General features: G+C 44.5%; 2 protein-coding genes across 4 annotated transcripts in view; one reads left to right on the forward strand and one right to left on the reverse strand.

The window, feature by feature from the left end:
- Positions 1–10,905, reverse strand: part of NSDHL (NAD(P) dependent 3-beta-hydroxysteroid dehydrogenase NSDHL) — a 37,796-nt gene extending 26,891 nt beyond the window's left edge. The window contains exons 1-3 of one of the 2 annotated variants that reach the window (XM_073599101.1): positions 10,752–10,905; positions 7,048–7,095; positions 3,538–3,699 (exon numbers count right to left, since the gene is read on the reverse strand). In XM_073599101.1, the coding sequence (XP_073455202.1) occupies positions 3,538–3,699; positions 7,048–7,068 (183 nt within the window). In that variant the 5' untranslated portion in view covers positions 7,069–7,095; positions 10,752–10,905. The remainder of the gene's footprint in view (positions 1–3,537; positions 3,700–7,047; positions 7,096–10,751) is intronic. The other variant, XM_073599102.1, reaches the window with a different exon arrangement.
- Positions 1–12,187, forward strand: part of CETN2 (centrin 2) — a 77,566-nt gene that overhangs the window by 34,921 nt on the left and 30,458 nt on the right. Inside the window, exon 1 of one of the 2 annotated variants that reach the window (XM_073599103.1) lies at positions 11,030–11,157. The exons of the other annotated variant lie outside the window; for it this stretch is intronic. Within the exon in view, the coding sequence (XP_073455204.1) occupies positions 11,155–11,157 (3 nt within the window). The 5' untranslated portion in view covers positions 11,030–11,154. Of the gene's footprint in view, positions 1–11,029; positions 11,158–12,187 lie in introns of those variants that run through there. 2 annotated transcript variants of the gene reach the window in all.

Here is a 12,187-nt window from a genome sequence, read left to right on the forward strand (position 1 = left end):
CCTGCCAGAGCTTTGAGAACTGTAGCAGTCTTCCCCCCACCCGAATGAGCGGGGGCGCTCCTTCATAAAGAGGCTTTAGCGTCTTGTCTAGTAGGCTTCTTCCCCCAGGACTTTTGTTCCTGGGGTCGACTCTGAAATTTATTTCTTGAGCCTGACGGAGGAGGCCGTCGCGACTGCCTGGAGGCTGATGCTCCTGGCAATGGGGAAAGAGCCCGTTTAAAAGAGGGACGTTTACTCCTTTTCTTAACAGGTAAGAGAGTGCTTTTCCCACTAGAGATCTTTTGGATATAGTTGTTCAAATCCTCTCCAAACAGCCTAGCACCACAAAATAGAAATCCAGCCAGAAGCTTCTTACATGGTGATTCGGCTGACCAATTTTTCAACCATAAGATTCTACGCATATGTACCAACCCAAGCGAAAGGCGAGAGGTTTGGATGATAGAATCTCTGAATGCGTCAACAGCAAAACATAAAGCTGCTGGAAGGTTGGCCAACCCCCGGGCCTGCTGTTCAGGTAGAACTTTAAGGACCTGTTTAACATGGTCTCTCAAGTATTGACAGACTCCGATCGCTGCCACTGCAGGTTGAGCTACTGAACCTGCTAAGGAAAAAATATTTTTTAACAGGGATTCCATTTTTTTTTATCAGTTGGATCCCTAAGCATCTGAGCATTGTCGACAGGACAAGTCAGACTTTTATTTACGGAGGAAATGGCGGCGCCAACTGCCGGTATACCCCACATTTTTCAAAATTTTTCCTCCATAGGAAAAAGTGTTGAAAACTTTTTAGGCGGAAAAAAACGTTTATCTGGGTGATCCCACTCAGAATAAATTAGCTTTTCTAGTAAACTATGAACAGGAAAAGCATGTGTTGTTTGAGGAGGTTTCAGTGAACCCAAAGAAGAGGAGGGTTCTTTAACTGACTCAGATACGGGCAACTTAAATGTGGAGCGGACCAACCCAGCAAGAATCTGTACCAACACCTTCTCATCCTGAGAAGCTGAAGAAGGTCCCTCTTCACTTGATTCCTCAGAAGAATCATCAGTCCCATCCCGATCCTCTGAGAGGGATTCATCTCCTATTTCCCCAGAGTTCCTCAGCTTGAGGGTCCTGGGTAACAGAGGGAGACCTAGTGCGTTTTCTTCCACCGAGTGAAGATGCGATTAAGGCCATTAATCTTTCCTCTAATCCATTAATGGTTGAGGAAAAAACCTCCTGCGTAATGTATACAGGGGCTGAAGTGCCAGAAGCAGATGCAGCCCCTGACCCTGATGGCTCTCCCTGGCCAACAATCCCAGGTCCTTCGGGGGGGGGAGATGCTGCAGAAGGGGGGTCCTCAGAGCCTGAGGGAGATCCCCTAGAGCCTCTGGTTTTCGGGGTATTTGTACCTCTTTTACCCATAGTGCAAAGCAACAAAGGTGGAGGTACCATAAAAAACAGACTGCTGAGCGAGGTAGTACAGCAACTGCCGCTGCTACCAATGCCCAGTCTAGTGTTTCTAAGTAAATGCTGCCTGGGAGAATGCCTGTGTCCCACCTCACATGCGACCGTCATCTCTGTGTCCCTCCATAGGCTGTGTGCACCTGAAAAAGTGGGCCCTTTATAGCCTGTGTAGCCAGCGATGTGTTCGTCTAATCACGCCGAACGTCGCGTTAATGCTCCGCCCCCCCTCCTCCGACCACCCCCCTCCTCGGTTTTTTCAAAAACGTGTGCTTTCCTGCGCGAGCCGAGGCTCCGATCCTCGGGACAAGCATGGAGGTGAGGCTGGGGTGGAGGAGAGAGAAGGGCCGGTAGATGAGGAACCTGCCAAACAGTAGCGGTGGCGGTAGCGCAGTATACTACCGCTTGTTTTAGTTCAGGCCACCCCGGCCTCCCTAAATCTCGGGGGGGAGATATCCCTAAGGAAAGAGCCCCCATCCCATCCTACCTAGAGCTCGGCTGGAGGAGCGTGGACACTGAGACAGACAGATCAAGCATGAAAAGGTATGTGCTTTTGGCAGCCCCCGGTGGCGACAATAGGCATAGCATACATTTACTTAAAAGAGAAACCTACTAGAATAAAAAAATTCTGAGGAATCTCCCTTACCTTATCCAGCTGCAGGGTTCTGTTATACAGACCCAATCTTCACCTCTCACGGTTTGGAAAAACCTTCAGAGACAGGGGCCCCCTAGAATAGGAGGATCTGCAGTTCTGGGCCCGTAAAGCACCCCGCCAGGGATATGGCTAGAAAAATACTGGGTCCAGCTTTCTAAAAAGAGAAGCGTTACAGGTAAAACCTTGTTTCTTCGGACACAAGGCCCAGATACCATCCAATTTGGCCTATAAAAAGCACTTTGAATGGATCCGGTTGCATGGCTTGCCCCAGTATAGGATATCCCTTTGGAGCTCAGCACATCTTATTCGTGACCAACGCCTAAGACACTGGCGAAAAAACTGAGGTATCCCCAGTAAGGGGAGGGGTTATATAGGGGGATGAACTTCCTGTCTAGGGTGTGACCAGTGTCCAATCACCTTGTGATACCCATAACCCATCAGAAATTGAGGCTCTGTGTCCCGTGATGTACGAGAAAGAAAGAAAGAAAGATGTATGGCCTACTTTATTCTTCCCAAATGATATCCCTGTACATTATTATTATGCTACTGTAGATAATCTGAACATGTATGTGTACCAATAGACCTCAGGCTTGTTGGTCATTCACCACTGTTAAAACAGCTGGCCAAACAAGTTAGAAAACCAAACAGAGAAAAGCCAGCACTCCAACAATGTTCCAGAATGGCCATTTACTAAAGTCTCAATGGTTTTGAGATGATGCAGACCCTCTTTCTCAAGGTGATAGACAGAGTATGCAGACACCTTGAGAAAGAGAGAGTCTGCATACCCTCACAAAACTTTTTTTTTTTGCATTGTTGTAGGGCTGGCTTTTCTCAAAATTTGGATTTGCTGTGGTATTACCACTTACCAAGCACTCACCCCTTAGGCTGGGTTCACACTAGCTGCGGCCGGGGCTCGCAAGGGGTCTGGTGCATCCCTGCTCTCCGTTTCAGGGGCAAATCAGGTCCAAATCTTTGCCTGAATTCGGACCTGACACGTAAAACAAAGATGCACAGGACCCTTTTCTAGTGTGGACCGTGGAGGCCCCATAGGTGTGTGAACCAGCTCCATGGAGAGCTGGTCAGTCTCCTGTCATGTGGGGAAATCCGCATCCAATTGGCATAAGTGTGAACCCAGCCTCAAAAAGGGTTACATGGGCTCAGTACTGTGTGATTTGATGTATTACAGGTTAGAAAACCAGTCCTGATTACCATTGTACCCTCTGATAATACAGAGTCAGCAACAACTTGGCTGAACTAAACTTACAAGTCAATACAGTTCTTAGCCAACAGCATGTCCTCATAGTCACTGTGCCCAAAAAAGGACAGCTGGAGCCAAATGTTTTTAGGACTTTTAAACTAATTTGTCTGCCCGTGGTCTATATGGAAACACTGCCAGATAATAAAGACAAAAACTGAGGGTCTGGGTGGGATGAATTTTTTTACCTGTTTGTTGCAGAGATCACCGATAAAAAACTGGACACGATCATTCTCAAAGCCCTGTCGCATATCAAACACATTAACAGAATATCCTCTCTCTAGCAAGCGCTCCACCATGTGTTGGCCAAGAAACCCTGAGCCCCCGATGACTGCGCATTTTTTGCTGGCCTGGAAAAGGACAAAAAGAGAACAAATATTAAATTGACAAAGATCTGTGATATCAATTGAGGAGGTCTTCTGGAAACTTATCACATTGAAAATAAATAAATAAAACAAAAGAAAAAAAAAAGAAGAAGAAGAGTAGATAATAATATAGAGATGTTTTAGAAAAACACGTGTGTATATTTTTTTGGGGGACTGCAATGTCTGTGTAGTCTCCTGCCAAAAAAACTCCCAAATGGTGGCGATTTGTCACTTCCAGTGTCACTGTTCATCAAAATGTGGAGAATTGGAAATTCTGGGCATCAAAAGACGTCAACTGTGCCTCTGTTGGTTGGAAACAAGGTCTTTATCAATTTAGTGCCATTACGAGAGTGAGAGGGCAAAAATATTTCAAGAGCTCAATGACTCAGGTTAGGTTTCTCAGAACAGAACGTGGTGTATGGTATTTTATGCCCATGTAATTGATTATATGTGGGACAAACGAAAAGCACATTATGGAAATGAACTGGTGAACATTGGAGGTATATTGAGGAAGGCCTAAGTGAAAGTAAATCTGCAAAGAAAAAAAAAAAAATTGACTGACAGTCACCAGCTCTCTGCTCACGGAGCACTGAGCGATCAGCAGTCTTTGATCGCTCAGTTCTCAGTCTTGGAGCCGGCAGGGGACAGATGCAGCATCGGACCAATGCTGCATCCACCTAGGTAAGTACGATTGAAAAAAGTGAATGGTAGCTTCTACTAGACACGTGTCAGATTCAGTCAGTATATTGCTTCATTTACCTTCCCACATTGTGAATAGCAACATCAGATATTTTACTTGATACATAGGATGTGAACATCTTTTAGTTTGGACAAAGTGGCTCTATAACCACTTCCTGACCATTGTTATATATATATATATATATATATATATATATATATATATATATATATATATATATATATATATATATATATATATATATATATATATATATATATATATATATATATACACACACACACACACACACACACATATACACACACATTTTATTTTATTTTTTTACACATCCTCCTGGACAAGAACTGGTTATACCAGGATCATGGCTGCAGCTGTAGCCATGATCCCAGTATAACAATTTTCAGCCAGCAACTGGCTTTCATGTAAAAGTGATCCAAGTGGCTATACAGCTGCCTGATCACTTTTACATGCCCCCCACCCACCGTTCCCAGGCTCTCCTGTCCCACTGAAAAAGCCCAGGACCGTTGCAAGTTGTCGGTTCAGCTGAGAACAGAGAAAGGAGAAACATCTGTTTCTCCCTCTCCTCTGAAGACTGAAGTGGGAAGTGACAAGGATTTTGTCACTTCTGGTTTTAGATCTTTCTTTACCTGGCCAGTACCAGCCAAGGTAGAAGGGAGAGGGAGGAGAGGAGAAAAAGTGGAAAAGTAAGAGACTAAAAAGAAAAAAGAAAAAAAAAAAAGGAGTGAAAAGTGGCCATTGCACTTGGCCGGGCACTTAGACTGCTTTCACACCGAAAGCGCTGGCCGTTAGCACTAAAGCGCCACTCGTTTTAGTGGCGCTTTTGCGCCGCCTTTCGGACGCTAGCGGAGAGCTTTTAAGCCCAAAAACAGGATAAAAAACTCCCTTTTTGCAGCACTTTCAAAACACTTTTCAGGCGATTTGAAAGCGCTGCTTATACATTCCAATGGGCAGGGGTGTTTTGGGAGTGCTAAATACAGCGCTCCCAACCCGCCCCAAAGATGCCACTTGCAGGACTTTTCGGAATGTGCCGCAAGTGCACCGTCCGATGGTGAAGAGACACACTGGAATGAATGGGAGGCGGTTTTCAGGTGCTTAGCAAAGGCTATTTGCAGCACGAAAAGTGCCTGAAAACTGCCCCAGTGTGAAAGGGGTCTTAATACTACTTTAAATCTTGGCATATTTGATATCAATTTACTCAGCGTAACATCTTTTATATTTTACCAAAGATTATGTATTGTGTTTGTGTGCACTAAAAAATGCATTTTAGAGTCCATTCACACGTGTGTGACTTTGGACCCCAAAGTCGCATCCCATGTTTGCCAATGAAAACAGTTCATATCTGTGCGACTTCAAGTCGCAGCGACATCAAAGTAGTTCCTGCACTACTTTGGTTCGATTTTCATGCGATTTGAGGTCCATAGACCTCAATGTAAACCCTTAAAAGTCGCATCAAATTCGCACCTGCATGATATAGATGGGGGGACCCCACTCCATTTTTTTCATTTATTTTTCATTGCCAGCATTCTTTTTTTTTTTTTTTCTTAAACCGGAGTTCCACCTAAAAGTGGAACTTCCACTCATTGTACTCCTTCCTCTCTCTCTGGGGCCACATTAAGCACCTTTTGGGGGGGGGGGGGGGGGGAGACAGGATACCTTTCTTTCACAGGTATCCTGTCCCCACTCCTCTTCTGGGAGCCTCACGAATATTTGCGTCACAGCTCGGGCTCTCTTCCTTCCCCCGCTGCCGGGCCAGTAGGAGAGAGGAGCGGAGATTTGCGCATGTGTAGTAGGGTTCCCGGCATGAAGCTGTAAGGCTACACTGCCGGGTTCCCTTACTCGCAATGGAGGCGACAGCACCCGACAGCTGATGGAAACATCAGCTGCGGTGCTGACATCGCTGGACTCCAGGACAGGTAAGTGTCCAATTATTAAAAGTCAGCAGCTGCAGTATGTGTAGCTGCTGGTTTTTAATTTTTGCAGCGGTGGGCGGACCTCCACTTTAACATTCAGCTGTCAGTGGGGAAACAAGCCGACAGCCGAGAAGTCACCAGTTGTTAAGGACGTGGCAGCCGGCTTCCAGGCCCACTCCTTCACAACCAGCTATTCTTCAAACAGAATTTGAATTGGTCGATTATTTTTCGACTGATTCAAATTTGAATCAATATGAAAATTTGGAATTTGTTAGAAGAAAACCAAACAAAAAAAAAACTAAATAAACTAATTTTTCAGTTGTGCACATGTCTAGCGGCTTTGTGGAGCACAAACAAAACAAACACATTGTTCAAAGCCAAAGTCGTAACAAAGTCACACTCATCCAAAGTCACATCAAAGTCGCATCAAGTCGCAGGGTAAAGTCACAATGGCAATCGCACAATTTTTAAGTCGCACAAGCGTAAATGGACTTTCAGTGTATTTTTTTCCTGAACATTTGCTACACATCTGTGCAAATATCATGTGACATAAAAATTACAACAACCATAATTTCATTCTCCAGTGCCTCTGCTTTCTTAAAAATATATAAGGTTTGGGGATTCTAAGCAATTGTCTAGCCAAAAAAAAAAAATGCTGATTTTGCATGTGAAAAGCCAGCAAGACTTGAAAATACTTACAGGCCGTAAACGCGTTGCCATTTCTGAAACAATTTATACAACTTCAACCTAGAAAAAAAAAAAATGTCAATGATAAGAATCATTGAAAATCATTTTTTAACTGTACAAAAAAAAAATAAAATAATATATACAGGTATATTGTAATTATCTGTAGAAGAGAATCCATTTGAGCTCACAGAGCCTGTAATCTGACACGGTATCACCTTTGACCACACTAGTTATACTGGTACCATTGTAATCTATGGAGAATGTCACATGACCTACTTTCAGCTCTGCCACAGAAGTCAATGACATCTCCTTGAATTCAGGTAAGACACAAAACACCGGGTACAATGCAGGCTGTATGAGCAATGAATAGGGATCTGTGCAGTACTGGCTGTGGCTCCATTCATCCTTGTAAAGAATTGCGGAAACATGAGAGTGTTTATTTGATCCCCAATATCATTCAATAATAGAATGGCCCGGATCTCTCAAGCATTATATGACAAATCTAAATGTTACGTAAATAAAACATAGACTCACCATACACCAGAGAGAAATACACAATAACTGAAGTTCTGAAACAGTCATGTCCATAAGGATAACAAAGGGCTTGTGTGGCCTTGGACCTCTTTTTTTTTCTGTCTGTGTCCCATTAAGAAAATTTCCCTTCACTTCCCTGGCAGGAAGTTGGAAGAAATCTCCCCAAATGAAAATAATTCCCATCTTAGAGAGTTGTTCCCAGAACTAGTGTCCCCATTGGAAGATTTCCCTTTACATCCTGTTCTGAGGACAACTCTAAAATGTAGGATTTCCTCTCACTTTCTCTGGGTGACAATGTCCACCAGTACAAAACAGGAAAACATTTTCCCAATGGGGACACAGAGGGCAACAAAAGACCTGACAGAGGATCTAACCTGTCACCACTCTACCCAAAATTAAAAAATGAAAGTTTTGCCTGGTGATCCACTTTAAAGCCTAACTCTAGGAAATCTGAAATCTCTCCTTTGCAGAGGGACTGTGCCTGCACTGCAAGGGGTTAACTGCTTGTTTTGTCTATGGAAGAGGAGAAGCACTTTTATGATGCTCTGGAGGTAGACTGTTCCTCTGGGTCAGGGGATTCCAAACTATGGCCCTCCAGTTGTTCAGGAACTACAATTCCCATCATGTCTAGTCATGTCTGTGAATGTCAGAGTTTTACAATGCCTCATGGGACGTGTAGTTCCGCAACAGCTGGAGGGCCATAGTTTGGAGATCCCTGCTCTGGGTCATCACTCAGGGCAGGAGTAGGCAACCTCGGCACCTCCAGCAGTTTTGAAACTACAAGTCCCATGAGACATTGCAAAACCCTGACAATCACAGGCGTGATTCCTAGAGGCAGAGGCATGATGGGATTTGTAGTTTCACCACAGCTGGAGGGCTGAGGTTGCTTACCCCTGACCTAGGGGCTATGGACCCTGCATCAGTCTTGGTGACATCAGGTCCTTAGACCGCTAGAAAAGATGCTGTGGGGACCGGTCTAACAGCACGGAGGACCAGGTAAGTAAATCTTCTTTTCTATGTCCCCTCAACCTAAACAAGCAATTAACCCTTAAAGACAGGGGCAGTCCCATTGCAAGGGATAATCTTCAAGCTTTCTGGAGTTCAGCTTTAAGCTGTCCATACACATTATAATCTGATTGTACAATCTTCTTCAGATCAACCAAAAACTAGATAGAGAAAGGACCTGCCTGACTACTACAAGTAAAGTAGATTGTATAAGGACGTGTTCATTTTAAAGACAATCTTAACCCCTTTTTCTTTTCTTTTTTTTTTTTTTAAATCCCAACTTACCTATTTCACTGAGTTCTCCTTATAGAGGAACTTCACCCATTGTTTGTAAAAATTAAAGTCAGCAGCTCAAAAAAAATACTGTAAATGTTGACTTTTAACCACTTTAATACCGGTCTATTTTACCCCTTCCTGCCCAGGCCATTTTTCAGCTTTAAGAGCTGTCACACTTTGAATGACAATTACGCTGTACCCAAACTACATTTTTTGAATCTTTTGGAGACAGAGCTTTCTTTTGGTGATATTTAATCACTGAGTTTATATTTTGCTTAACAAATAGAAAAAGGACTGAAAATTTTGAAAAAAAAAAAAAAAAAAATTCTTAGTTTCTGTTATAAAATTTATATAATTTTTCTTCTTCACTGATGTGCGCTAATGAGGTGGCACTGATAGGCTGTACTGATGGGCACAGATAACCTGCATTAATAATCAGTGCCCCGATTATCAATATAAACACCAATGTACTCACTGTGCCCTGTCAGCTTCGTTGGTTATGGACTCTCCCTTCCTCACACAGAGACAGCATGTGAGGAAAGGAATGCCAATAACCGGCAAGTCTGCTTACATGTGACCAGCTGTAATTGGACACAGCTGATCACATAAAAACGGGCCTCTGCGATTGGCCCTTTTCCCATGATCAACTGTGTCCAAAGTAGCACACCCGATGCACGCCTCAGGGGGCTCACAGTTCAGGGAGGACGTCCATGGTTGCCCTCCCAGAACTGGAGCCGTGCTGTAGCCCTCTTTTGGCTATGGCGCAGCAGGGAAGTGGTTAAAAATCAGGTGCATCCAGTCCATGGAGTGCAGCGTCGTCTTCCTGCAGCCAGTTCTTCTCACCGCTGCAGGTCCATGGTGCCACCATCTTGGATTCAGAAGCTTCTTGAGGAATCACAGCCGCTTCTCTGCACACGCATGCCCAAAATCATGTGGTGCATTGAGACTGGTCCTGCAGCCTTGTGTCCCAGGAGGGTGCGGGTGAAGTGACGTCATTCTCGCCTTGGTGTGAATTTATTAAGTGGAAGCGAGTACCTGTCAAAAAGGGACCCGCTTCCTATAAAATAAAACTTTAAGGCTGGGTTCACATTATCTTTGCATGTGTCTCACAGCAGGAGTCCAGTGCGTCCCCCTTCACCATTTCAGGTCCGATTTCAGCCCAAATTTTGGGCTGAATTCGGACCAAAAGACACACAGGGCTCCTGCGCAAATTTTCACCGGAGCCGCAGCGGAGATGTGTGAACCGGCTCCATGTTTCCTCTTCTATGTCATCAGGGGACGGCTGTTATTTTCAGGTTCTTGCAGCCGGCCCCTGATAACACACCATGACATATGTGTATGATTGCTCTGAAGTCTCCTGGGATGCCAAATGGGAAGGAAGGCAGGCAGGCCTGGGGGCTAGGATTGCCACCTCATCCCCCTCATGAGCCACAGAACCTGTGTAATTAATATGTCTTCAGGTTTAAAGGGGATGAGGTGGCATTCCTAGCGGGGGCACATCATTCTCACCCAGGAAGAGCGGGGGATCTTACTGTTTCCAAAGAAGAAATAAAAACAGTGCCAAAGGAGGAGAGAAGTCAAGTGCTATGCAAACAGTTGGCGCCATATAAATCCTGTATAATAATTTGAATGAAAAGTTGGTGAGGCAAGAGAATAACGCTCTCAGCCATGAACACCAATATGTTCTTTTTAAAGCAACGCAGAAAAAATGCCAGCCCTACAGAACTAAATGAAATTTAAACAAAAACTGTCTGTATTGCCCCTAGCAACCAATCAGATGCAACCCTCCACCTGAAAATGACAGCTGAGAAATGGGAGCTTCATTCTGATTGGCTTTTAGGTGAGCCTTGGTATAATGAGACTGTCCCGATGAGCCGTGTGTAGATGTAGCAGCTCCTCACCTGTCCCACACTGTTCCCCGGCACACAGCGAATAATAACTCACATTCCTTTTGATAACATCCTCAACCATGGGCTGAGAATCAGCCGACAGCAGGTGCTCACCCCCTATTGGTGGAGCTTTCACATCCCCAACCAATAGCCAAACACGACGGCTGTGTCCTTGGCAACCCACCTAAACGTCATTTTGTTGAGCCCGCTGTATACAGGAAGCGCATATGCGTTTCAAGCCTCGTTCATACGTATAATAATAGTTGTGTGCTTATTGGCTGAGAATCTGACAACACACCAATAGCAAATGATATCATACATTTCCTGAACGGTGATTGGTTGTTTATGGACGGCTTGGTCAGCGTGCGGGAGGAGGTGGGTGGGTCGCGGGAGAGTAATATCAGGCCTGTGCGATATGGTGAGTGATGTGTAATGGGGATGTGTGTGCTGCTTGTACCTGTATAGAGGTTTGTGCTCCATGGCATGGTACAGTGATTGACAGATCAGGGATGGTTCAACCAGTAATGTGGGTCTACTTAGACTGGAGGCAGAATTTTTGGCTGGTCATATGTAGACCAATTATGTCTTTCCCTAATTCAACCAAACTGTAGATAGAGAATGAAATAAGGATTCTGATTGGTTGGCAAGCCAAAAGCACCAATTTCAAGATCCAGGTGCAGCAAGATATATTTACATAAATCACTATGATCACACATTACTGTATATTCCACATTGATCGTATGGGGATCGATGTCACTGGTGAAAAGAATGAGGGGGCTGCACAGTGTACATGGAAAATGATTTGCTGTGGGATCCCTGTGTGTCCTCGACATCAACTACCGCCAAATGTATGTTATTTAGAGTTAAAGCGAAGCTGTGCCCATAACAGCTTGATAAAAATGATGTTCTTGAGGAAGGAACATTCCACATTAATAATGATGCTACCAAAATGAGTGTGCTGTAAATTGCCTCCAGCATTGCTCCTGGTTCTTCTTGCCGGAGGCTGCCATTTTGCTGAAGCCCAGAGCTCCTGAGCAGCAGTACATCATAAAGTGGAACTAAACCCATCAATTTAACAGTTTCAAAAAACAGTTACATTCCTGGAATGCCGGGATGGCAAACTGTCACATTTGCTTGCGTCCTCAACTAAACTGGTAAACCATCAAATGGCTGGTGTCATAACTGATCACATGTGCAGCACCATGGCAGTTGCAGATCAAACAGAAGCAGCTTCCTTGGCTGCTAAAGATAGGAGGGTTTAATTCTGCTTTAATGCTGTCAGCTGATCGGCCTCTCCAAACATGTTCAGTGTCTCCCACTGCTGCCAAAAGCCAAACAGAGTGCGAGGGGCAAGGCTCTTGTGGACATCGATCGATAGAGGGCTCAGGTAAGTACGGGGGCATAGAATGCATGAAGGTAAAAAAAACCTTGCACCTTTACAAACATTT

Source organism: Aquarana catesbeiana, linkage group LG09 (genome assembly GCF_042186555.1).
Source record: "Aquarana catesbeiana isolate 2022-GZ linkage group LG09, ASM4218655v1, whole genome shotgun sequence".
Classification (NCBI taxonomy): Eukaryota; Metazoa; Chordata; class Amphibia; order Anura; family Ranidae; genus Aquarana; species Aquarana catesbeiana.